The 20259-nt window shown below is 35.4% G+C and overlaps 1 protein-coding gene and 1 long non-coding RNA gene across 11 annotated transcripts in view; one reads left to right on the top strand and one right to left on the bottom strand.

Moving 5' to 3' along the window:
- Window positions 1–20259, bottom strand: part of HERC3 (HECT and RLD domain containing E3 ubiquitin protein ligase 3) — a 159138-nt gene that overhangs the window by 25661 nt on the left and 113218 nt on the right. For all 10 annotated transcript variants that reach the window (XM_056803314.1, XM_001365041.4, XM_056803316.1 and 7 more), the window contains 3 exons: window positions 5131–5274; window positions 4404–4570; window positions 1950–2016 (listed from right to left, as the gene is read on the bottom strand). In XM_056803314.1, the coding sequence (XP_056659292.1) occupies window positions 1950–2016; window positions 4404–4570; window positions 5131–5274 (378 nt within the window). The remainder of the gene's footprint in view (window positions 1–1949; window positions 2017–4403; window positions 4571–5130; window positions 5275–20259) is intronic.
- On the top strand, window positions 3134–20066 carry LOC130455122 (uncharacterized). The gene is made up of 3 exons (XR_008913036.1): window positions 3134–3912; window positions 4255–4412; window positions 12833–20066. It is a non-coding gene; the product is annotated as an uncharacterized LOC130455122 (long non-coding RNA).

The following is a 20259-nucleotide window of genomic DNA, read 5'->3' as shown; positions in this document are numbered from 1 at the left end:
AGGTGGCTGTAAATATTGTTAAATGTCAAGAAGGATGAAAACTAAGAGGAGATTATCAAATCTGATCATTAAGAAATCGCTGATCAAGGTGATGATCAAGGCTGATCAAGGATAGAGGTGATGAAGTCAAAAGTCAGAATAAAAAGGATTGAGAAATGCACTCTCTTCTTGTTTAGATAGAAAGTGGAGGCAACTAACATACTTTCCCCCCAACAAATCTGTTTCTGAAAGGCAAGAGAGACATATACCTGATGAAAACTTGAGGGGAAGAATGTAGTCAGGTGAAGGTTCTGAAAGGATAAGGAGCTGAGGAATGTTGGCATAAGCTGCAAGGAAGGAGCCAGGAAGTAGAGCGATGTGACAGGACTGATACTTACCAAGTTGAATTTCTCTCCATGGAACATAGTTTAGGCTTCCCCCCCCCCCCCCCAAATGGCAATAAAGTTTCCCTGAGACTTGACTGGCCCAGGAAACCCAGACTCAAGCTATGCATCCCTAGAGGTAGCTTCCTGACAGCCTCTAGCCATACTGATATGGCTTCCTGGTTACCTATGGGTAGATTTGGTGCTTATCCTGAGGCGGAATCAAGGACACAAGTAGGAAGGCTGGCCTTGGTGAGAAAGGTCTAAACCAGAGGCTGGAGTGAAGGAAGAGAGAATGAAGAAAATTGCTAAAGGGTTTTGAGATAAAGAACTGGGAAGTAGAAGGATTTCCCTGAGAATAAATGCAATTTCTTCAGTCAGGAGTACAGGATTTGGGGCCAGAAAACCTTGGTTTGAGTCCAAGTCTTGCCATCTGTTCCATGTGTGACTATGGGCAAGTCATTTAATCTTTCCGGGTTTTAATTTCCTAATCCAAAAAATGAGAAAACTGTACTAGATAGCCTCCAATGTCCCTTCCAGGTCCAGATCTATGATTCTGAGGTACTGGTCAAGGTCATGGCATGGGAGGTTTGAGGAAGACGAAGATAGCTTAATGAAAACTGATATTTATGAAGTGCCACTGTGTGCCAGGCATTGTGCTCCAGATAATCCCATGTAAACCTTCCAACAACCCCAAGAGGTCAGTGCTATTATTATCCCCATTTTCTAGATAAGGAAATTAAGTAACTTTCCCAGGATCCCTCAGTTAGTATTTGAGGCTGGATTGAATTCAGATCTTCCTGTCTCCAGGCCCAGCACTCCACCAAGTGTGCCACCTAGAAAGGGTATGGAAGAGGTGTATACATAGTATTATATTTAAATGAATATCTTTTTGCCAAATGATGCCTTCCCTAATGTGGGGAGGGAAGGAGTTACCTAGGGATTTTAATGTGGCAAAAAAGCCAAATAAATAAATTTTAAATGATTAGAAAAAAATTTTTTAAGGAAAAGGTGTAGAAAATGTGGGAAAGAGAAAAAGCATTGTTTTGCTGTCATGAGTAGTGAATAGGTAACAAAAATATTGTGGGCCCAGTTAGGACCATTGTGGGACTTCCTACAACCCTGTTCAGAAGCAAATTAAGTTGTTTTCCTGAGCTTACATAAGGATATCTTTGATTTATCCAGTTAAAAATTATTTATCCAATCAACAGGCAATTATTAGCACTTATTATACACAGAGGCTGAGAGATATAAATTTGAAATAAACCAATCCCTGCCTTCCCAGAGTTTATAATCTGGTAAAAGGATAAGTTACACCTATAGATACATAAGTTCATGAGTGTGACTTAAAAAATGGGAATGGGTGGGAAGGGATGGGTGTTGGGGGAGGTGTACTATGTGACTGGCATTTATTTTCATTCAGTGGAGTACTTGAGTCTTTTTTTGTTGTTGTTGTTTTTGAAGGCCACTGGATTCACCTGAAACCATTTATGACAGCTTTTAGGACTAAATAACAAGTAGGCACTGTGTGGTATACACAGAGTTAGGCACACAATTTGGTAGCTACATATGCTTGGTGCTCCTTACTGTGAAGTTGAGGCAGAAAACTTCTTCTACATCTTCCCCTGGGTAATCAAGAAGCTGCTGGAGACTCCTGACAACGAAAGACACAAAGCAGAGAAGAATGGTCAGGAACTCCAATGGTATTCCTGTCACAATTATGTTTCTATTATATTTATGGGTGAAAAAAATTCTAAAATGCAAATCAATCCTGACATGCAAATTAACCCATGGCTTAAAAGGAAATAAAGCGGAAGATCTAAAGGAAATGCAATTATCTCTGCCTTTTTCTTATCAGTTTCTTGGCAATTTAGGTTGAAGAGAAAATTTCTTATGGCTTTATCTCACACACACACACCAGCCGTGGTCATCTTGTCCCTAGCGTCACCAGAAAAGGGTACCAGGAGAGAGTTCAAATGGTACTGCAAAGAGTGGATGTCAAGTAAAAATTAATACTGGTCGATAGAAATGTTCATAAACCCCACCACAGACTCGCTGAATTTCTCTGCATAAGAGAGCGAAGGAATCCTTCCATCACATGTAAACATGAGATAGATATATAAAAAATGATATTCTATGCATCTGAATTTAAATAACTTTGGTTTTTCATACAGTTAATCCAGTATGGCACAGCATGGGTGGCTGCAACAAGAGTCTGAAAAAATATATTCTTTTTTTCTTTTGTTTAAACCGTTACCTTCCTTCCGTTTTAGAATCAATACTGGCTCTTGGTTCCAAGACAGAAGAGTGGTGGTATGTACTAGGCAATGGGAGCTAAGTGACTTGCCCAGGGTCACACAGCTAGGAAGTGTATGAGGACACGTTTGAACCCTGTCTCTAGGTCTGGCTCTCAATCCACTGAGCTACAAAGCTGCTCCTGAAAAGTTTACTCTTAAAGTTTATATGGGGCTAACCTTTATGATAGATAACTCAAAGAGTATATGTGAATCCACTTCACTCACACGCTTAATTTCTTTCAGCCTTCAACCACTGGAGTTTGTCAGTTGTTGGCCAGGAACACGGTCTCACATGGAGCTTATTTCAAATTACAAGTAGGTTACCACATCCATGTCCATAGGCAGATAAATATAAGGAAAACAGGACCCACAATATTGCTATTTTTAAATAAGGCTCTTCTCTGAGTCACGAAGAGTCTGTTATGTCTAACAGCTGCTTTGCCTTACCATCCTTTCTTATATTTCTTATTTTTTATTTCTTATATTTCTTATTTTTTTCTTATATTTCTTATATTTCTTCTACTCTCTTTTAACAATGTCCTCACGCTTCATTCTTCAGTGTCTTTTCAATTTCTGCAGCTTAAAGTACAGCATGGTTATAACAGACCAAGAACTGGCCACAGAGCCAGGGAAACGTGGGTTCAAGCTCTACCTCTGATTCAGATTGGCCGTGTAATCTGGTACAAGTTACTCAACCACTCAGTGCTTCAAGTAACTCTGTAAGACTCTATGTGCCCCTGCACTGGTAGAGAGAATTTCCTTCTCTGGGAGTTCCCTATAAAATCACCAGTCTAATCATGATCCTCTGGAGAAGGGTACTAAGAAGAGCCAAGGCACCTTCCACTTGGTGAGATACATTTTCTTTTCTTTCTTATTCCTATTGCCTCTTTTGTCCTTCCCCCTTAGATTCTTTCTTCCTTTTCCTTTCTCCTTCCTTTCTTTTATTCTCTCCTTCCTCCCTCCCACCCTTCTCCTCCCTTTTTCTCTTTTCTTCTCCCTCCCTTTTTTGAAGAGGGGGTTTTCATATTTTTCTCAGGCTGGCCACTCATAAGCCAAATCCCATGACTGAGCAGCACTGCAGCTTTGACCTGGACCAGCTCAGCATTTCTTAAGCAGCCTGGTAGCACATAATCCCAAAGGCTTACCACACTTGTGCTGACCTTTTAGGGATTGCACCTCAGAACTCCTGAGATCAAGTGACTGACCAGCCTCAATGTTCTCAGCAGTGAGATAACAGACACATATCATGGCTGGTAGGAAATTTCTTTTCAATGCCTTTCTTAAAATGAGTTCTTGTTAGTAGGGTTGGGACGATTAACTCCATTTTCAGAAAGCATTAAGGGTTAATAATTTGTCCAGACTATGGCCCTCCTGTTTTTAAAAAAACAATATTTGGACACAGGAAATCTCTAATCAAAATGATTCAAGCATAAGGAGGTTAGGGGGGCTGAAAAGGTAAAAGTCCCTTATCCTGTATTTTGTAGCCAAAGCCAAATGCACTTTTAAATTTCTGCCCATTATAAGCTCTTTAAGATCCATCACAGCCTATTCTCCAATTCTGGATAACCCTTTTGTTCTGTCTTTCTCTGCGACAGTTATATAGTATCCTGTGTCCAAAGCTCACATAAGGGAGCCCAAATGTGGGGAAGGGAAAACAGTTCAAAAAGCTTCCACCATCCAACATATCTTCATCATTGCCTACGGCATTTTCCACATGTGATCTAGGATTCAAAAGCAAGAATACCTTCCTTCGGTAGGTGACAACTCCTTTAAATCTTCCAAGCCAGGCTTTACATTCAGTAACTTTTTGTAGAGAGCCAGAGGGAAGTGAAGATCTACCACAGTGAAGTTGTAGATAGCTAGTCCACAGATTATGCCAATCAGGTGAAACCAGTTGTGCTCTACAAAACACTTTTAAAAAGAAAGGTTAATACTTCAAAAAAAGGCAATGTCTGAAGCTCTCAAATTGACATCATCTACTGCAAAATCATTTAAAAAATAGTCCTCATTTCTACTTAATAATTGCCTAAACTCAAGAGTTAAAATATCTTCCAGGTGATGTTATGTGGTGCAAATTAAGAAATCAGTTTATATAACAAAGAGAGGGAGAGCACTATGATAGGAGAGCCATTACATTTGCCTAGTCAGGAGGCATATTTTTAATACTATTAAATTAAGTGTCTTCATGGCTCTGACTCAGTTTCCCCATTAGTTGAGGCCTGACTCCTACCAGTTCCATTAGTATGCAAAGATATTAACATAATGATTGGCATAAGATTACTCTGAGCTCTAAAGTACAGAAATACTAAATAAAAGAAAATTAGAGCTTGTATCTTTATCATTCTTTTCACAAGCAAAGTCAACAGATCAAGGGTGACAAACTAGTCTGAATAATGGAAAACCAAACCTTAGTGCTGTGCCTTATTTTGGTTGAATTTACTATTTGTTTAATCATGACACTGCTGACTTACCGTATCAGAAAACCATAAGAGGTTTGAATCTTGGTAATAGGTAAACATGCCATAGATAGGATTTAAAAGTTCCTTCAATAGCAAAAGAAAGAATTCCTTTGTAACTCCACCAGCATCTACTGCTTCTTCACCATCAAATATCACCTGAAAAGACAAGGAAATTTTCATCATAACAAGTTCGGTCTATCTGTGTAAGATGAAAATGGATAGCAACTTCTAAGGTTTGGGGGGAAAGGTTAGAAATGGAGAAGAAAGAGACAATGAGACCAGTACTGCTGTTTAGTTTTGCCTGAAACTAGTCATTTTGACTTAATGCATCAAGAGTCACCTGAAGTTTCATTCATTTAGAGAATCAAAGAATTTTAGAAGGCATCTCAGCAGCTTTCTAGTCCAAATCAAAACAAAAAGGAATCCTTACTACCACATAGGCACCTAAGCAGCAAAGTGGACAGAGTGTTGGATCTGAAGACTGAAAAAGTCATCTTCCTGAGTTCTTATTTGGCCTTAGACTACCTTGGACTAGCTGAGTGACCCTGGACAAGTCACTTCAATCTGCTTGCCTTAGTTTCCTCATCTGTAAAATGAATTGGAGAAGGAAATGGCAAACCATTCAAGTATCTTTACCAAGAAACCCCAAATGGGGTCACAGAGAGTCACACATGAATGAAAAATGATTGAACAAGAACTATCACATTCCAAATAAGTGGTCTTCCAGGAATTTACTTCTCAGGGTGGCCAATTCCACTACTGATCAGTTCTAATTGTTTGGAAGTTTTTCCAGTTGTCCAATAAGCACCAATTAATTCAATAATTATAAAATGGGGTCACCAAAAATGCTTACAGCTCCTGTCTTCAATAATTCTATACCTTAAATCCCCTCAAAGTTAGTTTCCAATATCTCCTCAGCTTCAGACTCAAGAGAAAGATCACCCTGTTTGATCTTTTCCCAACTCAACTAGGACCATCCCCTGCTTTCATCAACCCTTCTCACTTTCTAAGCTTCTGGTTTCTTTCTCATTGCCTAAAAGTACATATAGTTCTTCCCTAATTTTAAAATGCCTTTGTTTAATCATCATCTCCTCAAGCTGTAATTATTGCTTTTCCATTTCAACCTTTTAGAAAAAGTTGTCTGCACTCACTGCCTTCTTTCCTTCCATCCCACTCACTTCTCAAAACTTTGTACTATGGACTCTGATTCCACCATTTAACTGTGACTTTCCCCCCAGGTCATCAATAATCTAAAAGGGCTAAATCTTTTTCTTAGTCCTCATCCTTTTTTTGACCTCTCTGCAACATTTTGTTGAGCACCTTTTCTCCTCCTCCTCAATACTCCCCCATCCCTTGTTTTTCAGGATGCTGCTTCTCTTGATTTTCCTCCTACCAGTCCAACTGTCCCTTCTGCCACATTCCACCTACTTTTACTGTATCCTAAAGTTTTATACTTGGCTTTTTTCTTTCTCTTCACATATTTCTTTTTTTGCTTTTTAAAACCCTTACCTTCTGTCTTAATATCAGTTCTAAGATAGAAAAATAGCAAGGGCGAGGCAATTGAGGTTAAGTAACTTGCCCAGGGTCATAGAGCTAAAAAGTGTCTGAGGCTAGATTTGAACTCACTCCTCCTGACTCCAGGCTAAGTCATTCCTCTGCTTACAAAACTTCAATCATTCTTTATTGCTACTCAAATAAAGTATAAATTCTCATATTTGGCATTTAAAGTATTTCACAATCTGTCTTCAATTAATCTTCTCAAGATGTTTACACATTACTCTCCTCCACATCAACAATATTCTAGTGAAACTAGACTTACTACTGTCCCCCTATATATGACATTCCATCTCCTATTTGGGTCTACATGAGAAATAACACCGAATGTGTACTTTGCTCTCCTCAGTAATCCTATCTCCCTTCAAGATTCAGTGGAAGTCATTTCCTGCATTAATATAGTTGTTAATTTAGCATCACATTTTTTAAACTGAGTTTCTCCTTGACATTGATTTGGAATTATTTTATACCTAATTTATATTTACAAATATGGGAATATGTTATACACTGATCAGAGTAAAATGTAAGCTATCTAAGGGCAGATTATCCTATTTTTGCAATTGTATCCTCAGTGCCTAGCAGAAAAAGCATTTAAGAAATGCTTATTATTTTGAATGATTTATAATTTCATCAATTTCCAGTGATTCAATTATCATCTTTATGTAGATTCACAAATCTGTAGGCATATCCTCAACAATTTTTTTTCTTTAAATTTTTTCTTTAAAAATTTTTATTTTTTCTAATCACATATAAAAACAATTTTTAACATCTGCTTTTTGCATTTTTAAGTTAACTATTTATGTTAAGAAAAGTTCCATTTATTTCTATGCTATTCAGTGTTTTTAATAAGAAGGGGAATTGCATTTTGTAAAAAACTTTTTCTGCATCTTTTGAAATAATCATATGATTTTGGGTGTTTTTGTTACTGATGTCAATTTTTCTGGTAGCTTTGCTAATATTGGACCAGCTCCACATTCCAGATATAAATCTCATCTGGTTATCATGTATATTCTTTGTTGTAACTTCCTTGCTAGTATTTTCCTTAAACTTTTTGTATCATTAGAGAAACTAGTCTATAGTTTTCTTTAATTTTTTTTTCTTGATTTAGGTATCAGCACTATATTTGTATTGTAAAAGGAATTTTGTAGGATTCCATCTTTGCCTATTTTTCCAAGTAGTTATTATAGTGTAGTAATTAATTATTCTTTGAATATTTGATAGAATTCACTTGTGAATCCATCTGGACCTAGAGATTTTTTTCCTAAGGAGTTCATTGATGTCTAGTTCAATTTCATTTCATTTTCCAAGACAGGGTTATTTAAGTATTCTATTCCTTCTGTTAATCTGGGCAATTTATACATTTGTAAATATTCATTCATAGTATTTAGATTGTCAGATTTGTTTGGCATATAATTGGACAAAATAGCTTCTAACAATTGCTTTAATTTCCTCTTTATTGGGTTTTCCTCTCTTTTTAAAAGTCAAATTAACCAATGGCTTATCTGCTTTATTGGGGGGGGTGTTCCCCATAAACCCTAGCTCCTAGTTTTATTCATTAGTTCAAAGGTTTTCTTACAGAATTTTCATTTGATCTTTTTTCTATTTTTTTTTTAGTTGTATGCTCAAGACATTGTTGAGCTCTTTTTCTTTTTTTATTGATGTAAGTGTTTAGACACATACATTTCCTCCTATGTACTGTTTTGGCTGCATCCCAGAAATTCTGGTAGGTTTTCCCATTGTGGACATTTTCTTTAATGAAATGATTATTTCTATTATTTGTTCTTTGACTCATTCAGTCTTTAGGATTAGATTGTTTTACTTCCAATTAATTTTTGATCTATCTTTCCATAGCCCTTTATTGAATATAATTTTATTGCATTATAATATGAAAAGAATGCATTTAATATTTCTGCTTTTCTGTATTTGACTGTGAGGTTTTGATGTTCTAATATATGAGATCAATTTTTTGTGTAGGAGCCAGATACAGCTGAGAAAGTTATTCCCATTCAATTTTCCTGAGAGTCTATCATATCTTACTTTTCTAAATTTCTAATCATCTTCTTAAGTCCTTTTTTCTTTTTTTAATTTTTGGTAAGATTTACCTAGTTCTGATAGAAAAGTTGAGGTCTGGTCTCCTACTGGTATTGTTTTACTTTCCATTTCCTCCTGTAACTTAATTAACGCAATTAATTTGAATACTATATAATTTGGTAGATATGTAGATATTACTCTATTGTCTCTGGTACATTTTAGCAAATATAGTTTCCCTGCTTATTTCTTTTCTTTAGATTTATTTTTGCTTTTGCTTTGATCATGATTGCTACCATTGCTTTTTTTATTCAGCTGAATCATAATATTCTGTTTTACTGCCTTACCTTTACTCTCTCTGTGTGTATCTCTGCTTCAAAAGTGTTTCTTATAAACAACATATTGCTGGATTCTCATTTTTAATCCACTCTATAATTTGTTCCTATTTTATGAGTGAGTTCATCCCATTCAAATTCAGTTATGATTACATCTGATTTCCCTCTTATTTATCCTCCTCTCTCCTTTCACCCTATCCAAATTCAAGGTTGTTTTGCTTCTGATTATTGCTTCCCCTCAATCCCTTCTGTCATTATCCTCAATTCTTTTATCCCCTTATCTCTTAATCCCCTGTAAGGCAAGAAAGACATCTATACCCAATGTCTATATTATTTCCATTTTGAATCAATTCTGGAGAGTAATTTAGTACCCCACACACACCTTTCACTCCCTCCCCCCCACTGTAAAATCTCTTCCTTTCATGCTTTTTCTATGTAAGATAGTTTAATTCATTCTACCTGTCCCTTCCCTCTTTCCAATATATCCTTTTCTTATCCCTTTGTCTTATTACTTTTTTTAACCATCCCACCATAGTCAACTCACACCCTAAGCCCTCAGCTTGTGTATACTCCTTCTAACTCTCCTAGTTCTTAGGAGTTACCAGTATCATCACAAAATGTAAACAGTCATTTTGAATCCTCATTGAATCCCTTATGATTTCAACATGTTTACTTTTTTATGCTTAATTTTAATCTGGTATTTGAACGTCAAATCTTCTACTCAGCTCTGGTCTTTTCATCAGGAATGCTTGAAAGCCTTTTATTTCATTAAATATTTTCCTTTCTGAAGTATTACATTGTTTTGCTTTAACTCTGGAATATCATATTCTAAATCCTCATCTTTTATTGTGGAAGCTGCTAAATCTTATGTGATCTTAACAGCGGCTTCATGATATCTGTATGGTTTCTTTCTGGATATTTCCAATATTTTTTCCTTGTACTAGGAGCTCTAGAATATGGGTATAATATTCCTGCAAATTTTCATTTTGAGATCTCTTTTAAAAGGTGGTTCTTTCCATTTCCATTTTACCCTCTGGTTCAAGGATATCAGGGCACTTTGATAATTTTCTTGAAATATATCTAGGCACTTTTTTTAATCATGATTTTCATATAGTCCAATAATTTTTAAATTATCTTTTCCTGGGGACAGTAGATAAAGCATTAGATCTAGAGACAGGAGGTCCCAAGTTCAAAATCAGTCTCAGATATTTCCAACTATGTGACCCTGGGCAAGTCACTTAATCCCAATTGCCTAGTCCTTATTTTTCTCCTGGAACTCATACTTCTAAGAGAAGATAAGGGTTGTAATTGTTTTTAAAAATCCTCTCTCTTAGATCTATTATTCACATTAGCTGATTTTTACAATGAAATAGTTCATGCTTTCTTTTTTTGACTTTGTTTTCTTGTTTCTTAATGTCTCATGGAGTCATTAGTTTCCAGTTACCTAATTCTAATTTTTAAAGGAATTACTTTCTTCAGTACCCCACCTTTCAACCTGGCCCATTCTAGTTTTCAAGAAGTTCTTTTCTTCAATGAATTTTTGGACCTCTTTCTTCTATTTAGCTCATTCTGTTTTTTGAAGAGTTCTTCTCTTCAGTGGATTTTTCTACTTCTTTTATTATTTGGCCAAATCTTTCCAGATTTCCCTAAAATTGTTCCCTTCATCTTTTATTAATATACAATAAATTCTATTACATTTATATTCCATAATTGCTCAGTTGTTCCCAAACTGATAAGAATCTAACTAATTCCCAGTTCTTTGATACTGGCAAAAAGAAAAAAAAAGTTATTGTGAATATTTGGTACTGTATAGATAGAATCCACTCAGTTTATACTTCTGATGGACATGAGGAAAAGGAGAAAGAGAACACTGATTTAATGAGACATTAAGGAAGAAAATTAAAGCATTAAATGAAACAATTGGAAAAGCAAAACAGGGTGAAGTCATAGCTCCCTCATAGGAAGTCACAAAGAAACATGTTATTTTTGTGGAAATGTGGGTCACATAATTATGAATTGTAGGAAGTGGAATCAGGAAAATTGAAATAATAACTTGAGGAATAATAACAATAATTGGAGGAATAGTAATTTGAATGAGGCAAATCAAAACTCACACCAAAACATCTATATTCAGTGCAGAAACCCCCCTCAGTATGGAGGACCCCAGAGATGTGGACAAAGGAATCTAGATGAATGATAGTACTCAGGAGGGGAAGGGACCTCAAAGAGTCTGGAGGTGAATTTTAAGCCTTTTAAGACCCCACTGCCTTACTAATGTTAATGTTCCCCTTCTTATAATGAAGAAGTCTCTGAAATGCAATTCTAAATATAAGATGTATGTAATTTCCTGTTAACCACTCCAACAGCTATCAAAATTGGAGAAAAAAACTCAGATTCATTGCTTATATATAAAACCATCTATTGACACTGAGTGACTGTATCCTGTCATATATATTGTATTTGCTTATTGTTTTAAATTTAAATTTTGTTTTTAAGTTCACATATTAATCTAACCTAAAATATTCTGTTGCGCTATGTCACTTTCAGTTACTGTGTCTTGGCTATTAACTATATGTTGTGTTACATTGTCTTTATTTATACCTCCCTCCTAGGACTGGACTAGAGAAAATACCATTATAAAAGTCCATAGACAAGTTGGACAAACTTTTCCATGGCAAGTTACAACCTGTATCAGCAACCTTTGACTAAAAAATCTCAATTGATTTTATGAGTCTTCGGAAGTGATTTTCAGATATCTAGGAGCATCACTACTTCTGACTGATCATTTGCTTACCTTTGACTTGTGTGTAACAAGAAGGGTCCATTTAGTAGTAAGTACATGGGTGACACAGTGAAATGCAACAGCACTACTGTATTCCCCAACTCCACATTTATAAAAATGTAATGGATGAGACATCAGAAGTGATTTTCACTATTGTATTCCTCACTTCCACATTGCAATGGATGGGACATATAAATACATGCCTTTTACAGCTGTTGCAGTCTCATCTGGGATGAGGGAGGATTTCCCATGGGGCTTGGTGTGACCTCTGGACAGTGTTATATTTGTAACTCTTCAGCTTACTCTACCCTTCCACCAGGATGGTATGTTTTAGACCCAAAAGGTCTTCATCAGCAGTACAAAGGTTTTTTTTATTGTTGTTATTTTGTTTTTCTGGGCTCTCCTGCCAAATTCTGGAATGATAGCAGTAATAAGACTCTGTTAGAAATATCTCAATTGAGGTTGATTGGCTAGATCTGGAGAACTTGTGACAAATAACCATGAGCTTCAAAGATTTTTTAATGACACAGAGCAAGTAGCTATACAGACTCATGTGAATCCTAAGGAGAACTGGTGGAACTGGCTGCAGAGAACTAACTGGTTGTTTGCCGTTGTCATCTGGAAAGCTGTTACCTGGTGGAAAAGTCATGTACATTCACACTATGGATCATGGCCAAGTTAAAAGGGAAATAGATCTCATTGTTGAGTGAGAAACCATTGTGTTGTGCCTCTGCTTGACTAACACATTGTCACATAGAACATGAACTATGAATTTTTGATATTTAACTATTGTTTTTTTAATTTGCAATAGGATATTTGATTTCTTTTTCTTTTTTCTTTTTCTTTGTAATTGAAGTACATGGAATCAGTATTAACATTTTTGATTTTGAAGAATAAGTTAACAATATCTTTTAGCCCTAATATCAATGCATATCCAAAAGCTTTAGACTGTGGAGACCTGCCATTGATTGTTAAATATTATGGGACCTTTACTAATAATTGTGTCTGATTTCAGAAGAAGGGATCACTGCACAGTACCAAGAAGCACAAGATCAAGGAGACACCTTGACACCGAGACAGAGGACTTGTTTTGAGGTTTGAGGAAGCAGCTATTTGACAACTTCAGATGCAAGACTCCGTCATGCCAGATTTCTAACAAGTACCTTAGTTTGGCTTTCATTTTGGCTTCACTATCCCTGAGATTAAGGTAAAATCAGACAGGAATCACACTTCCCTTTTAAATCAGAATCTTATCTCTTCTCTTTAAAATATGACACTTTTCTATAGTCCTGGCTGCTTTGGATAAAGTGCAAAATTGCTGCAATCATCCAATAGGCTTGTGGGACATAAACCACTTTAATTGGGCCTTGTTGGTGATTTAAAGACCTGTTACAGGTTTATTCGTTTTTACTCATAATTTTATATACATAGGATTTTGATATTTTATTTTTTATCTAGAATTTAATTTTTTCTCTTTTATTTGGGATATTTTTTTAGGTTTTGGTTTTGACAATTAATTCATATACCTCATAACTTAGCCATGTATCCCAGGGTGATTCTGGTGTTGGTCAACACCCTCCTCAGAGGGGATTTGTGTAATTATCCTAAATTCCAAGGTTTAAAATCTTTTGGAGGAATTTCAGGAAAAGAAACTCGCCAACATCCCAAATCAAGAAAGTGGATCTTTTTGGAAAAGGTGCTATAAGGATGCCTGTGGAAACCACATACTGCAACAAAAGATTCAGAATGAACTTTGGTATATAATGAACTGAACACAAGTGGGTTGAACATACTTATTCTGAATGTAAACTCTTATACCAAAGGGGAATGCTCCCTAATTAGTGTTCTGTCAATGTTTCCATGAATCCTTTTTTGTTTTCTTTCTCTTTTCTTTCCCTCTTATCCCCACAATGTTGTAATTTCCCTTTTGTAAAGTGCAATATGTTATGCACCTCTAGTCAGAAGGATCTTTAGAGCAATGATAAATTGGGGAGACTAGGCATGTATATCTGGGAGATTTCAACATGTTTGTCTCCCAGTAGAATCACAGGGGGGATTGTGTAGGTAGAATCTACTCATCCCCACAGCTTGTCCCCACCTTGCTGCATGGCTAGATGCCATGTGAATGCTCCAAACAGCTCACAGTTGAAGAGCCCTAGAAATATGACCCAGAACTAAAGGTTATTTCCTTGGCAGTGGAGCACCATGCTGAGTCAGCCAGTCGTGTGGAGAACCATGTGGTCAGTTAGGTTAGATTAGGCTTAAATCTCTACATATTTGCTCTTTTTATTTCAAGTGATTAATAAAACTTATGGAAAATAAGAACCTGCAGTTATTAATTTTAATCTAACAGTATGCAAGGGCTTTCCCTCTTTGATTTCTTTGGAGCCTTGGTCTAGTATAGGTATCAATTAGGGGGTTTAGTGACTTTTTTGGCATAGTTCCAAAACACTTGCCAGAATGGCTAAACCAATTCACATAGACCCAGCAACAACATTTACAATTTTCCATTTTTGTCAACTTTATTAATGTAATGAATTTGAAGTGGAAACTCAACTTACATTTCTCTGATTATCAGTAATTTTGGAACATTTTTCATAGAGCTATTAATACACTGAATCTTCCTTTGAAATATACTTGTTCATTGCTATTTGTTAACTGAGAACTGGTTCTTATTCTTACAAATTTGAATCAGTTCCCTATTTATCTTAGAAATGAAACTTATGGATAATTTGTGTGGGTTTATATTATATTTGGCAGTTTTGCTAAAGCTGTTAATTATTTATTAACATTTAATTAATTCTATAGGCTTAAAACAGATCTATAAAAATTATATTTTTATTTCTTCTTTGCTTATGCTTATTCCTTTAATTTATCTTTCTTGTCTTATTTCTCATGTTAGCATTTCTAGCACTAAATATGATGGTAATGGTGGCATCCCTAATGTGACTGGAAAGGTCTCTGGCTCATTACAGATAATGCTAGCTTTTGGTTTTACATAGATACTATTTGTATTAAGGAAAGCTCCTTTTATTCCTATGTTTTCTAGTATTTGTAACAGGAATAGATATTGTATCTTCAAAAGTTTTTTTTTTTGCATGTATTTAAATAATGATATTACTTTATTGGTTTTGTTATTATGATCAATTATGTTTATATTTTTCCTAATACTAAGACACTCATGCATTTCTGTTATAAATCCAAATGTGGTCAGAATATATAATCATTCTGATATATTGCTATAGCATACTTGCCAATATTTTAAATTCTGTACATCAATATTTTATATTCGGAATATTTGTCTGTGGTTTCCTCTACCCTCTTCTGACTTGTCTCTCCACAGGCAGTCAAGACATCATTATTTTTTTTAAAATCCTTACCTTCTGTCTTGGAACCAATACTGTGTATTGGTTCCAAGGCAGAAGAGTGATAATGGCTAGGCAATGGGAGTTAAGTGACTTGCCCAGGGTCACACAACTGGGAAGGTCTGAGGCCAGATTTGAACCTAGGACCTCCCATCTCTAGGCCTGACTTTCAATCCAGCTGCCCCACCAAGACATTATTTATGTTAAAGAATGAATTAGTAGGATGCCTTCTTTTCTAAGATTATATAGTACAGGAATTATTCTTTATTTGGTAGAATTAGATTTTTGGACTTGAGATTTTTCCCTCTTGGAGTTCATCTAAGGTTGGTTCATTTTTTTTTCCTAAAGCAGGTTTAAAATTTTTTTCCCCTTTTCTGTTAATCTGGGAAATTTTATATTTTTATATTTTATATTAATTTATTTCATTTAAGTTATGAGTTGATTAGCATATGGTGGAAATACCTAATAATTTCTTTGATTTCTTCTTTATAACCTTTTTATTTCTGATAATTTGTTTCTTTCTTTCCCATCAAATTACCTAATGCTTCATCAATTTTATTGCAGGATTTTTAAGCTCCTAGTTTTTTTCAGTTTTTGTTTTTCTTTTTTTTAAGCCCTTACCTTCTGTCTTGGAATCAATATTGTGTATTGGTTCCAAGACAGAAGAGTGGTAAGGGCTAGGCAATGGGGGTCAAGTGACTTGCCCAGGGTCACACAGCTAGGAAGTGGCTAAGGGCAGATTTGAACCTAGGACCTCCCATCTCTAGACCTGACTCTCAAACCACTGAGCCACCCAGTTGTCCCCTGTTTATCTCTTTTGATAAAATTCCTGTTTTGGTATTTGGCTGAGGTTCCTTAGATTTGTTGTTGGTTTTTTTATTTTATTTTAATAGTATACTCAATTTGTTAATCTGCTCTTTCTTTTATTGATGGGCATATAAATATCTAAGTAGTCCTTCAGCTGAATCTCCAAAGTTTGGAGATGCTGACTCATTACAGTTAACAAAATTATTATTTCTACGATTTGTTCTTGGACTCATTTAGAACAATTTATTTAATTACTTAACTCTGGGTGATTGTTTAACCTTTGTTTCAAAGATCCCCTACTGAATGTAATTTTTATTGCACTGTAGTCAATAAACAATGCATTTAATATTTCTACTTTGGGGCATTTCTTTGTGAGATTTTTTATGTCTTAATGAACCCTAAAGATAATTTTTGTGAAGATGCCATGCCCAGTTGAGATAGCCTTTCTATTTCCATTGAATATTTTCCAGATATTTATCAGATTTAATGCTTCTAAAATTTAGTCAGGTCTTTTGTTTATTATTTATTAGATCTGTGTATATCTGAAAGGAGTAAACCAAGGTCTCCCACTATTTTAGTTTTGCTATCTACTTCTCCCTACAACTCATTTAAATTTTTCTTTAGGAATTTAGATGTTACTTTTTTTCCTGCAGAAATTTAGATGACATTTTTAGTATTTGTTTCTTATTGACATTAGCACTATGGTAACTAAAATTAGCTCATGGTATCTTTTAACAAAATGTAGTTTCCTTGTTTATGTCTCTTAATTAGTTCTATTTTTGCTGTTATTTTGTCAGAGATCATCATTGCTACCTTTGCCTTTTAAAAATAATTTCAGCCCAAAAAATAAAGATTCTCTGCCAGCCTCCTAAAAGAGAAATCTTATAAATACCAGAATTGTCAGATTTTGTTTTATAATCCATTCTGCTAGCCTCTTTCATTTTATGGGTCAATTTACTCCATTCACATTCATATTTATGATTGCTAATTGTGTATTTTCCCCCTTATCATATTCTCCCTTTTCCCAAGCACTTCTCTTTAAGAGTTTGTTTTGCTTCTGATGAACACCTTTTAATCTATTCTACCTCTTATTTCCCTCTCCTTCTATTCCCTTAATGCCTTTCCTTCCTCTGTTGGGTGAAAAATATTTCTGTACCCCAAAAAGTGTATGTATATGCCTCCCTCCTTTGATGAGTTCAAATTAGTGTCACCCACTCCTCATTTCCTCCACATTGTACAGATTTCTACTTTCTTATTCCATTTATGTGAAATAATTTTCTCCATTATTACTTTCCTCCTTTCCCAGTATGTTCTTCTCCTAGCTTTCTCATGGTTTTACAGCCTAGATCTTTAGCCTTCTGTGTAACCTAAGGTGGCTCATCAGTACTTGAATTCTTTATTTTTGGCTGCTTAATTTTTTTCTCATACCTGTATTTTGGTTATAATATTACTGGGCCTTTCATTTTGTGAAGATAGGATTAACTCTCCCCTGCCCATTTTTACATTAAATCACTAGAAGCATATACACCCCACTTACACTTGAGTGAGGGAGGTTTATAGCCCACATGTACTGAAAATGGGAGACAAATCAGAACTCATTAACTTCCCCCTGGACAGTCCTGAGAAAATTTAATAGACTATAATTGGTCCATATAAAGTAGAGGAAGGCACAGGAAGTGGCACAAAGAAGCTTCTATAAAAAGAGTTACAACTTCCTGTGAGAATGAGTTCTTTGTAGTTCTGAGTTCGAGTTGGAGACTGGTGAAGAATCTGCTTCAAGGACCTGAGACCCTGGACTCAGTGAGACTGTTATTCAATCTCTCCCTTTGAACTACCACATGGCTGAGTGAAAAGGCTGACTTCTTCCCTGATTTTCAGAAGGAACTAGCCTCTGGAGAGGCCCCCGTCTAGGGAGAGATTTTGTGGCTAAAACCCTTGTTTAATTTACCTCTGGGCCCCCTTTGCTGGGACCTCTTAAGCCCTGTCTGGTTCAAACCAGGCCAGAGTAAATATCTACTCTCTCTGATTTTCTTTCATTCTTTCTCCTTTTGTAAATGTTACCATAAAAAATAATTTGGAATTGAGTAATAATTCCTGGTGACCACACTCTTAAATATCTTATCCAACCCTTTCTGGCCCTTACAATTTGATGGTTTCTTTCAAAATGTTAATGATGAATCAGTTCAGTTTTCACTTTGCTACCTGGTTCTAAGATATAAGCATTTATTTTTAAATAGTTTTAAAGATTTCTTGAAATAAAATGTTGACTTCTTTTAGTCTTGGTTTTCAATTGTTTTTGAATTCTTTTCCAGGTGAGTTGATTTTGCTAATAAATTGTATCTTACTTATATTTTCTTCTATTTTTATGGCTTTTAAAATATTTCTTGATGCCTCATAGAATCATTACCACTAATTTGATCAATTCCAATTTTCAGGGAGGTATTTTCTTAGATAACATTGTGTACTTCTTGTTCTAAGCTGTTAATTCTATTTTCATAATATCTTTCTCCCATAATTCCCAATTCTTTCCCAATTTTCCACTATCTCACTAATTTGGTTTTGAAAACAAATTTCTCTCTTTCTTTCTCTTCCCTCTTCCTTTAACTCTTTCCAGTAATTCTAGTTAAGACTTTTATTGAAGCTCTATTCCTTTTTGAGGTTTTACTTGTAGGTATTCAAGTCATTCTCTCTTCTTGAGTTCAGTTTTCAGCTTCTCTGTTATCATAATAACTTTTCATGGCAGTATTTTTTTTTGTTGTTGTTGTTTATTTGCTCACTCTTCCAGACAACTGCTTGACTTTGGACTTTTGTGTTAGTTAGTGCTGAGTTCCATGCCCTTATGAAAGAGAATGTCTGGCTTGAATGTCTGTCTTCTTACATCTTTCTGCTACTTTTCATAGATCATGCTGGGGAATCTGTAAGCTGAAAGCAGTGAAAGAGTATGGGTTGGGCAGTCTGCTCATTGCCTTTCTTATCTGAGTTCTTCAAGTTCTGACCCAGTTTTGGTTCTGTTGGCTTGTCTCTGGATGGGAGTTTCAGTAGACTGCTAATCTACTCAGCTACTATTGACTGAAGCTTGGGAGGTTCAGAGAGACCAAAGTATAGGTTTCTCCCTGATCTGATACTCATTGCCCAGGAAGCACAGTAGGCTTCCACTCTAGTCTAAAAATACAACTGTCCATTCTTTTCCTGTCTCCTTATGCTGTTTTGGGGGTAGAAAAGGTGGTTCATAGTGGTTTCTCCACAGATCTCTTGATTATTATTAAGAATAATGTTCTGCTTCTTCTCATTCCACCATCATAGAGTTCCCTGATCAACTCTTTTCTGAGGTCTATTCTTGTATCATCAACTACCTCTTGGACATTACCACTTAATTGTCCCATAGGCACTTCCAACTCAGCATGTTAAAAAGAGAAACCATTATCATCCTTCTAAAATCTATCTTTGTTCATAATTTCCTGATATCTGTTTAGGAAACAATCATTCCTTCAATCATCAATGTTCAACATCTTAGAGTCTATCTCTATTCCTAGCTTTCCTTTATCTACCATATCCAGTTATCAAGTCTTGTCAATTCTATCTATTACATTTATTTAATCTATCCTCTTCTTTCTCATATGGTCACAAAGCTGAAAAAAACTGCTGGGTTAGATTAAGCATATATAGTATTTCTAGAATTAATACAATTTTAAAGATGATCAATAACTACAGTTCTTCGGAAACTGGGGTATTCCATGATGCACAGACAAAAAGCATCAATAAAGGAAAACAAAAACAACAACAAAATTCATCTGGAAGAACAAAAAGTCAAGAATATCAAGGGAATCAATGAAAAAAAGTGTGAAGAAAGGAAGCCTAGCAGTACAAGATCTCATAATATATTGCAAACTGGTAATTATCAAAACAATCTGGTAGTGGCTAAGAAAGAGAATAGTGTATCAGTGGAGTAGATTAGGTAAACAATGACTAGAAAGAAATGACCATGGGAATTTAGTGTTTGATAAATCAAAAGATCTAAGCCTCTGAGACAAGAACTCACCATTTGACAAAAACTATTAGGAAAATTGGAAAATAGTATGACAGGAAATAGAGATAGAGCAACATTTCATATCATATACCAAGATAAGGTCAATATGGGTACATAATTTAGACATAAAGAATGACACCATCAGCAAATTAGGGGAACATGGGAAAAGTTCACCTTTCAGATCTATAGATAAGGGAAAAATTTATGACCAAACAAGATACAGAGAGCATTAAAGCATGTAAA

This window comes from Monodelphis domestica, chromosome 6, assembly GCF_027887165.1.
Source record: "Monodelphis domestica isolate mMonDom1 chromosome 6, mMonDom1.pri, whole genome shotgun sequence".
NCBI lineage: Eukaryota > Metazoa > Chordata > Mammalia > Didelphimorphia > Didelphidae > Monodelphis > Monodelphis domestica.
The sequence above is the reverse complement of the archived record's forward strand: the minus strand, read 5'-3'. Positions and strand labels throughout refer to the sequence as shown.